The sequence below is a fragment of the Ursus americanus genome, chromosome 24, assembly GCF_024610735.1.
Source record: "Ursus americanus isolate L20-20 chromosome 24, mUrsAme1.1.p, whole genome shotgun sequence".
Lineage (NCBI taxonomy): Eukaryota > Metazoa > Chordata > Mammalia > Carnivora > Ursidae > Ursus > Ursus americanus.
In genome coordinates, this window is record NC_142150.1 from 2,805,313 (window position 1) to 2,821,840 (window position 16,528).

The 16,528-nt window shown below is 47.7% G+C and overlaps 1 protein-coding gene across 12 annotated transcripts in view; it reads left to right on the top strand.

Annotated features, from left to right (window-relative positions):
* TEAD1 (TEA domain transcription factor 1) overlaps positions 1-16,528 on the top strand; it is a 259,997-nt gene that overhangs the window by 58,519 nt on the left and 184,950 nt on the right. For 4 of the 12 annotated variants that reach the window (XM_045796504.2, XM_087855285.1, XM_045796505.2 and 1 more), the window contains exon 1: positions 8,982-9,106. The exons of 2 other annotated variants lie outside the window; for them this stretch is intronic. In XM_045796504.2, the coding sequence (XP_045652460.2) occupies positions 9,017-9,106 (90 nt within the window). In that variant the 5' untranslated portion in view covers positions 8,982-9,016. 6 more of the 12 variants (XM_087855284.1, XM_045796515.2, XM_045796519.2 and 3 more) reach the window with 4 other exon arrangements.

Here is a 16,528-nt window from a genome sequence, read left to right on the forward strand (position 1 = left end):
CTGGATTCCGGGGTTGCAGCTGACATACGTGCCTCTCACGGGCCTGTGAGGTCTTTGAGGCAGAGCACGGTGGTTCGCCGTCCTCATCTCCAGCACACAGCCTGGCCTGAAGTTGCCACGTGCCTGTTGAAGACTGATGGACTACATGCCTGCGTGTGGTTTATGACGCCCAACTAAATTGTGAGCAGTCCAGGCACCTACCACTCGTGGGTCTCAGTCAGCCCAACAGAAGCTTGCCGTGCTTTATCTAGCTCTCTGGAGAAGTCGCTGAGGCAGTCCCGCACGTGCTTCCTCAGTGCGTGTGACCGTGAACAGGAGTCTCCTTTAAAACGTTAATATGATTGTGATATTTGTTTCCTCTGGCAAATGGTCTGCCTCTCAGGTGTCTCTCTGATCACCACACGGTGTCCCGAAATCCCAAGTGCATCCTTTCTTCTTCCTCTCCTTTATTATTTCCGATCAAAACCAGAATATGTGAACATGTTCATGGTCGGTTAGACCAAAGAGCTGGTTTGTGTTCTGGCCCTTTGTGTTTTCATCGCCCCACCTAGAACCAACTCTTCAGGAAAGACAGGTTTACATGGTAGCAATGTAAGTTAAAGTAAAGATGAGCTCAGTTTAGACAAGGAATATGAAAATTGGAAATATTTTATTTAGGATTTTGGAGATCTTGTTGAACTCTACTACTTATTGTAAAGTGAGGGAGAGGTGATTATCTCCCTTTGAACATACAGTTTATCAGTGCTTCTTAAATCTAAAAAACGTCTGTGCCTATGAATATTCACTGTATTCTGTTTCAGATGAAGGTGTAGTCAGCAGAGCTTGTTGGATGATGCTTGAAGTACTAATTAAATATAGAATTTTTGTCAAATTTGAAGGTCTTGTGGAATGTGATGGGTTCTAGCTGGAACCTTGATTTTGATAACATTTGCAAAGAAATACCATTAAGTAAAGCAGGCAAAAAAAAAAAAAAGCAGGGAACATTTCTTTGAGAGAGTCCGGTGAAGCTTGCTTCTCTTTTATTTTTTCTTTTAAAGATTTTATTTATTCGAAAGAGTGAGTGTGCAGGCACAAACAGGAAAGGGGGAGGGGCAGAGGGAGAGGGAGAAGCAGACTCCCTGCTGAGCAGGAAAACCTATGTGGGGCTCGATCCCAGGACCCCGGAATCATGACCTGAGCTGAAGGCAGCCACTTAACCTACTGAGCCACCTGGGCACCCCATAAGATCTACTTTTAAAATGTGCCTTTTAATTAATTAGTTAATTAATTAGAGAGAGAGAGAGACAGACACAGAGATAGCAAGAGAGAGCACGAGTGGGGAGGAGAGGGAGAGGCAGGCTTCCCGATGAGCAGGGAGCCCGATGAGCAGGGAGCCCGATGCGGGACTCGATCCCAAGACCCTGGGATCATGACCTGAGCAGAAGGCAGACACTTAAGTGACGTAGCCACCCAGACGTCCCAAAAAGTGCCATTAAAAATTATAATATACCCCCCCCCCCCCGCAGAGAGAGAGTGAGGGGGAGGGGCAGAAGGAGAGGGAGGGAGAGAGAGAAAGAGGATCTTCAGCAGGTTCCACCCTCAGTGCAGAGCCCTAGACGGGGCTCAATCTCACGACCCTGAGATGACGACCGGAACCTAAATCCAGAGTCAGACATCTAATCGACTGAGCCACCCAGGTGCCCCTATAATCACCATCTTTTGTTATTTTGTTAGAAATAGTCTACGTCTTCAAAAAAGAACGGTGTTAGAACATACATAATATGGCCAATATATATAATATGGTCTGTAATATCCATGGTACTTTAAAAGATTCACGTTTTGGACAGTCCAGTCATGCATGGGCCAGAAATGTGCTTGTTCTGGTAGACAGCTGAATGGGATAGAAAGAATATTACAAATGAGAGCTACAATAAAAGTCCTATTTCAGCTCCCTTGTTGACAGATGAGGAGCCCGAGGCCCAGGGTGGGAAGAAAAGCACTTGCTCGCGGCCTTCCTCTGCCTGCGTCCTATCTAACCCGGCGCAGGCTCAGCCCCTCCGCGTCAGGCGGGGTGTTGACACATTTCGTGTCTCCCTCATCCACTGAACTTCTATAATGAGGGAGGTTTGGCTAAACAAATGGAAGACTAAACAAAAAAATTAAAAGGGGATAATCATGATGTCCTTTTAAAAATGCCCTGAGTCTCCGCTCCTCTGCCTCGGACCCCCAGGTATCCTTTACCTGTGGTATTTCTTTGTAAATGGGGGAGAATCAAAACCTCAGCTTGGAGCGTGGATTTTGCCTGCTGGTCCAGGGTTTCCGTACAAGGCACAAGCCACCCTGTCTCTTGGGTCACGTTTACTTTCCTTGTCATTTCAGCGTGACCTGTTTGGAGCTGTGAGTCGCGAATGTATGACTGTCCCATGCTGGGTTTTCCTAAAGCTGAACCCAAGTCATGTTGGAAGTCGCTTGTGCTCTGCAGTTGGGGTTCTGTGTCCGCTGGCGGCCGGCTGCCTTGCGGGGCCCCAGCACGGGTGAGCCGGCCTTACGCTTGCTTCCCTCTTACAGTTTGCTCAGTGATTGGAGAGGGAGGAAGAAAGCGAATTCAAAGATTTGTTCTCCTCTGTGGCACGCGCGCTGAGGGTAGACTTGGAGGTGCGACGAGCAGAACGGCACTAGGGGCGATTAAGTAACTGTAGCAGAAACACAAGAAAAAATACCGCGCTTGTACCAGCCGCCTTAAAGAATGGAAAATGCCCTATGCAAAGGACACGCCATTACCGCCCCTGCCTTCTGAGCTGACCCCTCAGGATCAATAAAGATTTAGCCGCCTTAAAGAATGTGTTCTGATTTTAGCCCAAAGTATAGGTGCCTGACAAATGAATCAAATTGCCATTTAAACTTGACCTCAAGAGAATTTGAAGAGGTGACCCAAGCCTTTGTACTGCACCCAGCACCTGAGTCTCCGCCCAGGGCATCGGAAGATGGACATGGACCTTGAACTCGTGGGAGCCGTCGATGCTGAAAGTCACCTGTCCACACCTAAATCTCCCATATCTAATAGAGGTGGCAGGGGGCCTCTGGGAATCTCTGCAAGTGGACCCTCTGCCTTTTAGTTTTAGGCTAGAATCTGTGGGTTTTCTGCGAGCATTGGCTTGTCTTCTTCATCACCCTTCAAGACAACCCCGTATGTGAGCTTTGCAGATCAGAGCAGTATTCCAGCCCCTCCTTTTCCCAGCAGTTAATTAAGTGATTCAGTGTTGATTAAAGGTGATTGTGTTGAGCCAGGTCCTGAGGACACGCTCAAATCAGAGAAGGGTGCTGCCTTCAGGGAGCTTGGCGTGGGGGCACAGACCTGCTGATGGGCACTTACCAAGGTGCTCTGGGACGAGGGCATGATATTGTGGTGCATGTGACCAGCCTCCCCCAGACTGGGCTTGTGAGTCCAGGAAGACTCCCGGAGGGAGTGATATCCCTGCTGAAAGGGGAAGAGTCTTGGAAAGACACAGGTGACATCTGTGTGGTGTGTGAAGCCTCTGTAGGGTGTCAGTGCTCCAGCATGGAGAGGACGTTGGGATTCCACTGTAGGTAGGCTCTCACTTGACCTGATTTCTTGGCTCGGAGCTCCCATTTTACCTATCTACCTACATATCTACCTACAATTTTAATTGTGGTAGAATGCACAGAGCGGGAATTGACTATCTTAACCATTTTTAAGTGTGCAGCTTGGGGGCATTAAGTACATTCACTTTGTTCTGCTGCCATCATTGTTACCAGTGTAGCTGTTTTCATGGAAAACTGAAACCCCGCGTCTCTTGATGCTGCGTGGGAGCTCCGGGAAGGCGTTGCGGAAGCGGTGGCAGTTGAATTGGCCTCTGAAGGACGTGTGGGTGCTTTATAGGTGGCTAAGGGGAGGGAAGGCATTTCGGATAAGACGTCCCAGCCGCGGAGCAGCGGATGGAGACTTGGCTTCATACAGATGGTTGGGGCTGGTAGTTATCAGTGTGGACTCTAGAGTCAGTCTGTGTGCGGATCTTGGCTTTGCCACCTGTCTGAGCGAGGTCGGGCAGTTTATTCTCTTTCTGTATCTAGGTTTCCTCGTTTCAAATTGGGAGTCATGATAGTACTTTCTGTATAGGATTGTTATGAGGAGTGACTGAATCGACATAGGAAGTGCTTCTTGTGGGGCTAGGTCCAGAATCCACGCTCTGTGTTAGCTACTCTGATGGCTGCTGGAATGGTAAGGGGGACGTCCAGTCCTCAGGTCTCCCTGAGCCAGGCGATCATCTGTGTGTCCGCATTTGAAGCTTGTGACTAGACATAGAAAGTTGGAGATTGGCTGCTGGTGGGTCCTGGTGAAAGAAAGGATTCAAGTATCTTCAGAGGTCTGACCTCTTAGCTTTCTTTTTGCATTCATGTGTTTGGATGTCTCAAGTTGTAGCTGATTATTTAAATTTTCTTAAAAAAAATTGGAGTCCTTTCTTAAAAATTACAGAAACCAGGGTGCCGGGGTGGCTCAGTCGGTGAAGTGCCTGCCTTCAGCTCAGGTCATGCGAGCCCCTCATCAGGCTCCCTGCTCTGCGGGGAGCCTGCTTCTGCTCACTCTGTCAAATGAATAGATAAAATCTTTAAAAAAAAATTATTGAAACAGTAGAACATGAAAAAAGTATAAGACAAAAACCTGTAATGTCACCCTCCTAAAAGAATAACTGTTTTTTTAAAAATGACAGTTACTTTATTTCTGTAGATATGGGCATAAAACTAATTATGCATACACACACAATTTCATGTATACATAATACATATAAATATATTTTTAATATATATGAATACATCTATGCATACAATTTCATATATACTTACACATATACGTACAAATGTATATTTTATAATATATACATAAATACACAATTTTGTATTTTGCTTTTTAAAATCAGTATTCTTTGGGAAGCTGTCCCTAATGTTTCAGTCTGTTCTTTTTCACTTTTTCTTATAAACGGAGACAGTTTTCCCTTACAGTCACATACTGTGACTTTGTTAGTCATTCCACTGTTCATAGTATTAGGGATGATTCTATAATGTGTATCTTTGTGGTCCTAATGTTGTTTTTCATGAAATTCTCTTTCAGTAGATTTCCAGGGTGGGGATTACTGAGTCTAAGGATTTAAGCCTTTGAGGCTCTTGACATGTAGAGCCATTTGGATCTTCACATCCACAACGGTCTAGCCTATTCCCCGTGTCCCGTTCACTGCAGTGTTCCTACCGTCTTTACAGCTCTGCTGAGGAGGTTAAAGTCACACCTTCAGCTCGCTGGAATTTGTCCTTTTTTCCCTCCTCACCAAGGGGGAAAGTCATATACTTAGTCTCCTGTCTGACTTGTCCATTTCATCTCCTTTTCTGGTTGTGTTCTTGATGTTTTCGAATACAGGTTTGAACAGTGTATTTACCATAAGTGTCAGCTTTGTGCTGGAGAAAAGTTCCGGTGCAGGGAATTTAGGAAGAGCGGGGCCAGAGCGCTTCCCTGGGCTGCAGTAGCTAGGCCAGCAGCCTTGTGGTCGTGCTCTGGGGAGGGAGAAGGAAACACGCTGGTCATGTGCCAGCTCCGTCGGGCTCACCGTCACCAGAGCCTGGACTCCCGACGGTCTTGCTTTTCAGTTGCCTTTTGTTGTGAGCAGAAAAATCGAGCGGCTCTAACTGTGCGCTCACTTCATTCTCAGGGTGGCCTACACCTCCTGTCCTCTAAGCACCTAGTACAGGGCCAGCACACAATAGGCAATCTGTTTTCATCTGTCATGGATCAGAGGTTAGATTGCATCGTCCCTGACAGCCCTCTCCCCACTCCAGTTCCCGCCCGATACAGCATCCCTGTTAAGAGATCGCTCAGCTCTTCCTTGATTACCTCCAACGATGGGAGGTTCACTGTGTCACAGAAACAGACTTTGGGCTCAAGGTGAGACGGATCTGGGTTTCAATATCTCTGACAAGTGGACAAATGACTTAATGTTTCTAAACTTCATTTTCTTCATTATGTGAATAAAGGGGATAGTAATATTACATCTCTACTTAATATAGTTGTGATGAGGATTAGGAGAAATAATAAAGTCATGACTCCTGTGCCTCATACACAGTAGTGTTAAATAAATCTTAGCCATGAATATTATTTTCAGTTACTACTACAAGGTATTTTCTTAAACTTTGGCCATTGTATTTGATATTGGGAGTCAGAAGTAGCTCCCATAGTGACTTGAAATTTGGTGTATATTCCTCCGTAGTGGAGATGTGGGCAGGCATTGTCTTTGAGCTGATTCCAGCTTGGGTCACCATCCCAGCGGCTGGGCTGGGCGGGGCTGCAACGCATCCAGGGTAGCTCTTTTTTGGTTTTCAGAGTCTGATTTACAGGCTTCTGGTTTGTTCTTCTTCCCTTTCCTGGCTGGTGTTCCTGCCCTGGCATCCGCAGGAGAAGATAGACAAAAACATTCAGAGGAAATGAAATTCTGCTCCACTTACTAGTTATCTCTTCCCTTACACAGAAAATAATTCAGGTTAGCAAAGAGAGATAAGGTAGAGATCATGCTTCCAACAGCATAGCAATACACCCAGCTCCAGAATGTTGCATTTACTGGTATTAGAGGTAAGCCGATACCAGGGCGATTGGGGAACAGGTTAGGTTGCATTTGACTCTTCTACGTATCTCTTGATTTTAGCATTTTGATATTTTCGCTTTAGTTTCCTGAGTATTATAGTTGATGATCTGAGAGTTCCTTGAAGTCCCATGTGATCTAAGCAGATAGCTTTGATCCTCGGGGAGCCAGTATCACGGGTGTTAATACTTGGTATATGGCTCTTTCGCTTATGATGTCCATCTTTGTCTAACCCAACTCACCGTGCCTGGTGGAGAATAACTTAGTGGGAACCGCTCCCTGCTAGGCATCTTGGTAAGTGCTTCTCATTAATTGTCCATTTCACTTTAAAAAATAAAATATTAAGGAATTTAATGAATTTAAGAAACAGTGCTGAAGTGGTGATAATTAAGATTTTTTAAAAAAATTTTTTATTTTAAAGATTTTATTTATTTATTTGACAGAGACAGCGAGAGAGGGAACACAAGCAAGGGGAGTGTGAGCCGGGCAGGGAGCCCGATGTGGGGCTCGATCCCAGGACCCTGGAATCATGATATGAGCCGAAGGTAGACACTTAATGGCTGAGCCACCCAGGCGCCCCGATAATTAAGATTTTAACCAGTGGTCTCTGAGGGGCTGGTTGGGAGAGAGGAAGAACAAAGTCTGAAAAGCAAATCTTGAGTTGTAAGTTGTCTGTGAGCAGGAGCGATATTTAAGATATTTAATGACCCATAAGGACATCGACACAAGGGGAACCCCAGGGGCCCCTAGCTGTGCCAGGCACTGACCTTTACTTGGATAGCAAGGAGGCCTGGGATTCTGGGAGAGGGGTGGGAGCCAAGGGGACAGGGGCATTCAGCGGGCTTGGGCCACTGACTCTTCACCAACTTGAATGAAAATATTTCAGTATTTTCAACCACCAGTGCGGTTTTCAGGTATCAGGGAGGTGCTGGTGTGGGCGGTGTGGACGGTGCCCGTAGCATACAAATCGCTTTGACAGGCGTTCCGAGGTATTAGATGGGCCCTTCGCCTGTGGCTTCCTCTGTTGCACTGCTGAGGGGACTTCTGTTGTGCTGGCCTGATGATCTCCCGTAGGTGCTTGCAAAGCGTCACATTAGAATTTAGGGTTGTCTATTTGGAAAGCGCCAAGACCATTCCTTTGTTCAGAAAACACTACTGTGTGACAGGCACAGCCCCTGTCTTCAGGGGTCCCCAGTCTGCACCAGTGGCTTCAGTTTTTTTCCTGCCCTTGTGGAGTCCAGGAATCTGTCCTTAGGAAATGATTACAAGGATGTTTGCCGTAACAGCGAGCAGTTGGGCAAAATAGAAATGTGCGCCCATGGGGAAATAGCCAAATAACAGTATCTTTGCAACATGGAGTACTGTGCCTCTTAAAAATCACAAATGCAAAGAACATTTCCAGACTCAGGGTAATGCTGAACGTGAAGTGTTGGGTGGGCAATCACAGAACCAAAAACTCTAGGGAGTAATAATACTAAGAAAATAGTATTAATAAGAATAATGTTATTAGTGCAAGAAAGTACATCAAAATGCATTGTCAGGGGCGCCTGGGTGGCACAGCGGTTGGGCGTCTGCCTTCGGCTCAGGGCGTGATCCTGGCGTTATGATCCTGGCGTTATGGGATCGAGCCCCACGTCAGGCTCCTCTGCTGGGAGCTTGCTTCTTCCTCTCCCACTCCCCCTGCTTGTGTTCCCTCTCTCGCTGGCTGTCTCTATCTCTGTCAAATAAATAAATAAAAATCTTAAAAACAAAAACAAAAACAAAATGCATTGTCAGCACTGACTGTGAATACAGTTCATTTCCTCCCGTGTGTGTTTCTGTAGGTTCCACTTTTTTGGTCATCTGTGGGTAGGAAATTTACATTTAGAAGTGTTCCATGGATATTATGTTCTTAAAATCCAGTTTGAAGTTTTTAAAAATTAAGGTATAACCAGCGGCTGAGTATGTGGAATTCAAACGTGGAGAGACGCACGCGGAGCTCGCGCCGATCACCTTGTAAAGGCAGCTGCTGAGCTGGTGGGTTAAAAATAAGAGCCGAGGTCAGCCTCCTCCAGCCCAGGAGGCGGACCCCCCTCCTCCAGGTTTCTAGACGCTGAGGGCTCTGAGGGGCCCTGCTGGGCTCGTGGAAAAGCTCTACTTGGCTTCTCATTAATGTCCCTCCCTGAGCCGTGCGCTGCGCCGCTGGCTAACCTTGTCCGAAGGTTACCCGTGGCTCTCCGGGGCTCGGCTAATTTTAAACCCTGTCGGCCAGCACGGTGGCGTGGCATCGCACTGCGGAGACCCGAACAGCTCCCTGGGAGACACAGCTGGGGAAAGAGGAGCCGCGCCTCCGCGTTTTTCTCCTCCTCCTGTAAGTGACCAGGCACGCTGAACAAGCAAAGAGAGCTGGGCTACTAATGAGAGCTTTTATGGAAAAAAAAAAAAGAAAAAGAAAAAAAGAAAGGAAAATCAGGATTATTAAAGATCTTTTAGCAGTGGCAATGCCGGTTGGTAATTGCACGGTGTGCGGTGTCCTGCATGAACTGTGTGATTTCTGACAGCCTGAGGAGGAGCAAGCAGATGAGATCCTCTCTTCCGGGAATTACACTGTTTTTAAAGGCAGAATGAAACTGCTGGTAATTTCACTGTGTATGTCGTATTCTCCACTTGCAGAACTCAAAGTCAGCTGGTAATACGTTCTTTCTCTGAAGTTTTTATTGATGGGATTGGGAGCGGGTTATTTCTTAAGAGTTACAAGAAATGAAACACAGAATCTGCCTGTCTGCATGTTTACCAGCTGGTCTGCTGGCCACTAAGATGATTGTTTTCAAGTGTCCGTCCCCGCCCCCCCACCTCCTTCCCCTTTAAGCATTTGCAACAGAGCCCTGCTCCAAGCACTGCTTGCCTTATAATACTCATAACCCTGATATTTTCACACGAAACATCAATCAGTAACTGCAAAATAAGGGGATGTTGGAGAACCTTTCCTCATGAAAATGAACTTTTTTTTTTTTTAAGATTGTAGAGAATCCGTTCCCCCCCATTTGGATTTTTTTTTTTTTTTAATCTGCCTCTCTTTCAACACCTTCAGGGAATCTAACGTGCTGGGGCATTGACAGCTGAGGGTTACAATGGGAAACCCAATCCAGCTCCCCCATGGCCCAGCCTCAGGGTTTACCTGTCCAGCTGGAGAAGGGCTTTTCTTGTAGCTGGGTCTCTACCCACCCTCTTATAAAACAGTTGCTAGGAGCACATTAAAGAGGCATGGTCCGCGAAGTAAACCCAGATGAAAGAACAGTGGATGGAGAATCAATAATGTGTTAACTCGCTGCCGTGATTGAAGTTAACTTTGTTTGAAGGACGCAGGCTGGGTCAGCCCACATCAAGCCGGCAGTGTTCCCGCACGAGGGTAGCACGGGAGTGACCTTTGATTTCATTTTAGGAAAAAGGAAAAAAAAAAAAGTGAGTGCTTTTTATTAGCTTTTTCTTTCTTGAAGGTCTGCCCCTCCTTCCGCAGAGCTAATTAGCTGTTGTGTTTGGATTTAGTGTTGAGAAAATTAAAGCTGAGTAATATCAGGGATTTGTTGAATGGGAATACTTGTTACAACCTTCATTGACCCAAATCTGACTTTTATAAAATAAGCAAACTAAATAAGCAAACTACAAAAAAAAAAAAAAAACCGACAAAAAACCGTACACACACACACAAAAACCATCCCCCACTCTGGCCCTAAAATAACATTTTTAAAAGCACGTTCAGAGCAGTTAAGTATAATATAAATATAAGCTACTCGAGATGGGACACTAAATGAATGAGTTATTGTAGGGGCTATTGTGGTGATGTGAAGAGCGTAGCTGTGAATTTAAAGTATATTTCTTAAAACCCAGTTCCTCTTTGACTCAAACTCAAGTGTCTGGTTTTTTTCTCCTGGGCTTCTCTTTCTGCACTTGCCCTGCACGCTGACTGTGCAGGCCCACTGTTATTTTGTGGTAACCTGACACTTTGGCCGGCCTCCTGCAGCCCCAGGCCCCAGGGGGAGGACTGGCTGTGAGCTGAAGAGGCTGGAGCCCCTGTCTCAGGTGGTGGGGCTGTGGCTGGGGGTCGGGGCGGGGATGCCACAGACCAGGGAGGAGGGGGCGTGTGTCATCACTTAAGACCTCGGGTTGTGACTCACTAGGTAACAGGCCCCTATCTTGAAGGGGGGCCTGCGGAGTTGCTGTTGAGCCTAGAGGCCAGCTAGTCAGGATTTTTGGAGATTAGAGGAAGGTTTTCAAGCCAGTGACTTTTTAATTTTCTTCTGTGGGTTTGATCTAGACTGTGCCTGAGGCTGTCTTTGTGATTCCTTAGACAAGGATGAATATCTTAATAGTCATAAGCATTGTATTAATATTTCATGTGAAACTAAATCAGACAATTATTTATGAAGCTGAGCTGGGGATGAGGTACAGAAATGAATGGGACAGAGTCCCTGCCTTCTGAAAACTTGTAGTGTAGCAGGGAAGGCAGATACGTAAGCAGTAATTAGTAATTATAGCTATACGCATTTGTTCAGCAATTATTTTGAGGACCTGTAATGTGTCAGGCACAGTTCTGAGACGTGTGTGCACTGAAACCCGCTAATCGAGAAGCATACAGACAATGGTAAATAATGTAATAATGACTGCCAATAATCGTGACACCTGTACTTTACATGGATCATCTCATATCTTTATAACAAGTAGCTAATACCAAGTCTCATCTGCACCAAAGTGGGGAGGGGACACTGAGACATAGCTAATAAGTGGGGAACTCAAAATTCAAACTCTTTGGTATTCCCAAACCCTAGATACTCTTTATACATATTTAACTGCTTTGCCATAGAGGCTCTCCAGAGGCATGGTGTAGCCCCTGAAACTCTAGGGGTACCCATGAGGGAAAACAGGTAGCAAACGTTTTTTGAAGTTCCAGCAACTTCTCTGGTGTTGAGAGATGTTATAGGAATGCCAAGGAACTTACTGATGAGCTGGGAGACCGTATCCTACGAGAAATCACGGTGAAGCGTGCATGTGTAGTGTTGGAAGTTTGTTGGAGGTGCTGTGGGGACACAGAAGTGACATCTCTGAGTGGAGGCAGCTGCTAAGGCTTCCCAGAGAGAGGCTGGTGGCGTTGGTCTTGAAAGGACCCATAGGTGTTTATTAGGCGAGCGGCTGGTGAGGAAAGCATCTAAACAGAGGGACCCCGGCGGCTAAAGGGGTGAAGCAGGCAGCCTGCTGTATCTGGGCGCCAGGAAGAGGTCACGTGGTTGGAATGTAGGGAACCGGACAGGCATCTGAGAGCAGGCTGCAGTTAGGTGGTTAAGGCCGTGGGTGCCCCTGTCATGCAGTGGGGTCCCGGAGCGGGTGGGCATCTGCTGAAAGATTTTAAATGAGCACATGATAAACATCATAATTGCATTTTAGGAAAACTTCTCTGGCCAAAGAAGAGCACAAGAGAGACTTGCCAAAAAGCCATCTCCTTGGGGCTCTGATTCAGTCCTTGTAGCATCAAAACTGGGGTCGTCTTTTTAAGAAGCCATCCATGTCATCCCAACCTCCGTCCAGAGCTGGGAACTGGGCAGAACGTGGTGGTGGGGAGTGGTGGTGGTGTGGGGACACAGGCTCCCAGAAGGGCGGTAAGGTCCTGCGCGTGAGTCAGGAGCAGAGTGCGTGCGGGTGGAGGGGCGTGGAGGGCGTGCCGCTGAGGGTTGGGGGGCCAGGTGGATGTGCTCGAGATTGAGTTGCATCGGAAGGGGTGGGGGGAGCCCGGTGCTGCTGCAGCCAGGTCCCCTGAGTAGCAGCGTCCCTCTGAGGGGGCTATGCGACGGGTCCCCACACTCAGGACCTCGGAAGTCTCTTTTGGATTTTCTTTTCTTTTCTTTTCTTTTTTTAAAGGTTTTATTTATTTATTTGACAGAGAGAGAGACAGCCAGTGAGAGAGGGAACACAAGCAGGGGGAGTGGGAGAGGAAGAAGCAGGCTCCTAGTGGAGGAGCCTGATGTGGGGCTCGATCCCAGAACGCTGGGATTACGCCCTGAGCTGAAGGCAGACGCTTAACCACTGCGCCACCCAGGCGCCCCTCTTTTGGATTTTCTTGAATGCTTTTAGAGAAAGGTCCTCAGTGCAGAGAAGTGGCTTTGAATGTGTCAGTGCCAAGTATGCTCGGCGTGTGGATTTGGGGTTGTTTGGTGTCCTTTTGGGCCTTTTTGGCCTTCAAATTGACTCCTGCCCATAGAGTCACATCCGACAGTTGGACTGACGGGGAATCAACATCAGGAAGATCCACAGGTGGGAGAGCCGGAGCAGGAGGGAGGGCAGCAGTGCGATTCCGTAGGTGGAATTGGAAATGGATTCCAGTTGGATGAGTGAGAGATGAGTGGAAGGTTCGGCCTTCCTGGTTCCTCCACCAGGGTTAACAGACTGCGTTGGAGGAAGAAGAGATCCTGGAAGGAAACACAAACCTCTGAAGAGACTCCTCCTGTGTGTTGGGAGGTGCAGAAATGTCGACTGGATCGAATTGTAGCCTTTTGCCTTTCTTCCTTGATATGGGGAACTCGTACTGGCGGGGTGGGAGGGGGAGGGAGGAATCTGGTGACGGTCTGCTCTCCTTCAGGCACCCTAGGGCCTGCGAAGTGAAGGCACAGGGAGGCCTGATTCCAGAAGTGGGTACTTCAGCCTGCCGTTCTCTTTGCCTCGGGGCCTTGCCCCGCTGTGTGCCCTTCAGGTGTTTGCAGACTGCTTAGAGTGGGTGCGGTGCACACAGTAGGTGCTCGTGTTTGTTTATGTATTTATTTATTTTTGAATGAGTGGCTTATTGTCTAAAGGGGGAACAGTACTCTCTTATCCTGGCCAGTTTCTAGCCAAAGTGCCAAGATTAATAATCCAGCTGAAGTTGAACGGTATAAATTTGGAGGGCGGGGATGGGGGCAAGGGTGAGGCTTTGATTGATCTCCGAATTTGCATCCCTTCCAGCATAAGACCTGTTTTGCAGCTGCCCTGTCACTGTGTCCTCATTAAGTGGCAGATTGTGTTTCTCATTTGAAGAGTGGGGGCTCCATGGTATCTGTCTTTGGGAACCAGTGGGCATTTGGGAACAACCAGGGTATGTCTTTGGTCAGTGTATACATTTGCGCGCGTCGCCGTTGGCTGGCGTTTGCATGTTGGTCGTTGTCAGATGCGCGTGTCTCCGTGAGAGCACAGGAGTCCGGTCCCCGTGCCGGTTCAGGGCTGACTGTGCCATCAGCACACAGCCCTCTTTGGGGAGCAGGGGAGTAATGGAGGGTGCTTGAAGACAAAGTCTGATGTTGTCTGGCAGCTCCACGCTGTTGAAAAAAACACGTCCGTGTACGCTGTCTCTAAAACACCTCTGCAAAGTTGGACTGCTTAAGGGATGTGTCCCAGTGCAACACTTGACTTTATCTGGAGGACTGCTCTGGCTTTGGACCACACTGAAAAGTGCTTTTGATGCAAAAATTCTGAGTTCAGGTTTATAGAGTGTTCTGTTCTTCATCGTTCACACTCCCAGATAGGTGCGCACATACCTTCCGGAGCTGCCGGCACGCTCGTGGTGGCCCTGGCCTTGCCGTGTTGGCCATGGTGCGCGACGGCCCAGAGCTGCTCTCCTGGCACAGGAGGGGCCCTGTGTGAAATGGCTCAGCTTGCCCAACCTTTCTGCTTTCTGGCTTTGTCCTTTCATCAGCACATCCCATCCGCTGACCCTCTTCTCCAAACAGGGCCCCCTGAGCCCTTCTGATGGGCCTGGGAAGTCATATTTAGGCCTCAGGACCAGCCTGGACCTCCCCTCCTGCGAGGCCCCTGACCGGAGAGGCAGGATCAGCTCTCATGTCTGTGCCCCAACAGCACTTTGGCCATCCCTCCTTTGACATTCTGCATTCATTCACTTGCTCATTCATTCATTCATTCACCCGTGGATCCATTTTTTCAGACATCCACTCAGTCATTTTGGGGGAGCGATGACTGTGTGCCAGGCATTCTGTTAAATGCCAAGGATAGGGAAATGACTAAAGGCTTGGACCTAAGCCTTGAAGCTCCACAGACCTGCAGAGGTGGCAGGCACGTAAATCATTCCTGTGCAGCGAGTGAGGTAAGTTCTTTTGTCCTGGTGAGCAAAAGTCCTTTCTGCAGAAACCGAGGGAGGGGAGAGCAGGCTTCCTAGAGGAGGGGCTGGAAGTCAGGACAGAGAGGGAACTTCAGTATCTGTCTCCCAGCTGGAAGGCTGCTCCTTGAGGGCAGGGAGGGTGGCCTATTTATTTCTCTCCGTTTCTGTAGTGCCTTGCGTGTGGTGGCAGATGGGAGTGGATGATTAGAAAACAGAAGCAATCTCCCCTTTGTGTTTCTACACTCTTGTCTCAGGATGGATTTAAGGCAACTTGCAAGGCTGTGAAATAGCGTAAATTAAAAGTAGGAAACCCCAGGAAAGAAGGGGATGGAGGTGGAGGTAGAGATCTGAAATGGATTTGGGAATGAAACCAAACTTGCTGACCAAAATAACGTCCGTGCTTTCTCTCAGGGGCCTGCCAGTGTGGCTCAGAGCACTTGGCGGCCAGTGAGTAAAGCCAAGGCCTAGTCGGTTGACCACAAGGTAAAAAAAAAAACAAACAAAAAAACAAAAAAAAATGCACGGTGTCTTGTTATCGAACTTTCCTTTGGGATCTTTGTAAAGACCACTCTGTGAAATGTGGTGAAGGCCATCTTCGACTTCTTGGAGTAAATCCAGTGACTAATTCATAGGATGTTTCTTTGTATGCCGATGGCATCGCATAAAAGCATAATTCAGTAAATGTGATTTATTCCAGGGCTCCTGGAATAAACTTTTTCCCTAAGGTAACTGTGGAATCGGAAAGGTTGGTTGTAGCCACTCTTTTGTGGTGTTTACTTTTATCCAGTCTCCTACTGCCACCTGCCACTGTCCGAGGTGCTAGAGGGCTCAGGGGCTCAAGTTCTGCTTCCGGGGAGTTTTAGGGTCATGTTTTGGTACTCAAGATACTCCTGTATGATGTGGGATGAGACTATATGCCCAGATCCCTTAGAAATGGCCAGACCCAACACCCACACAAAAAGCGATATCCTGATTTTCGATGGTTGAGAGGCTGGAAAGGAAAAAATGCATTGTGATGAATTGTGTCATTGGTTACCCAAAGGTGACAGGGAAGAGTAGTTTTTTCTCCTGGATACACTGGGACCTAGATTTTGGTGGCGGTGGTGGTGGTGGTGGTTCTCCTCCTCCTCCTCCTTTTTTTTTTTTTAATTTAAGATTTTATTTATTTACTTAGGGGGAGAGAGAGGGAGTGCGAGAGGAGGGGGAAGGCAGAGGGAGACGGAGAGAGAATCTCAAGCAGGCTCCATGCTGAGCCTCGATCTCACGACCCCAGGATCACGACCTGAGCTGAAATCAGGAGTCAGTAGCTTAACCAACTGAGCCACCCAGGCGCCCTGATCTTGGATCTTCTAATGCCAGTGCCAGTGAGATTCATGTGGGTCTGTAGGGTCTTTAGACAGCATATGGATGCCAGTGTACCCAGGACAAGAACTGGAGCAGAGGTTGGACTTCACAGTTCAGCCCTTTCAAATGCCAGCTTGCTTCAGGTGTTCTGTTGATTGACTTAGGACCTAGTCCGAAGTGAACTGTGCATTTACCTATCGCTTCTGTCTCCTTGCCAGCTTGTAAATAACCCAGGGTGGACGTAGGCACGGCCAGAGTGAGAGAAGCACCCCAGTCATAGGAGCCAGAGAAGGTGGCCTGGGACCATCTCTGTGTGTGGACCAGGGAGGGCTGGTCCTGATGCAATCGAATGAGAACTCCCAGTCAGCCGGAGGATCTGCATCTGGGCAGGTCAGCTGTGGGGACTCGGAGTCAGCCCAGAGCCAACCTATCATTAAGTTGGCTGGCAACA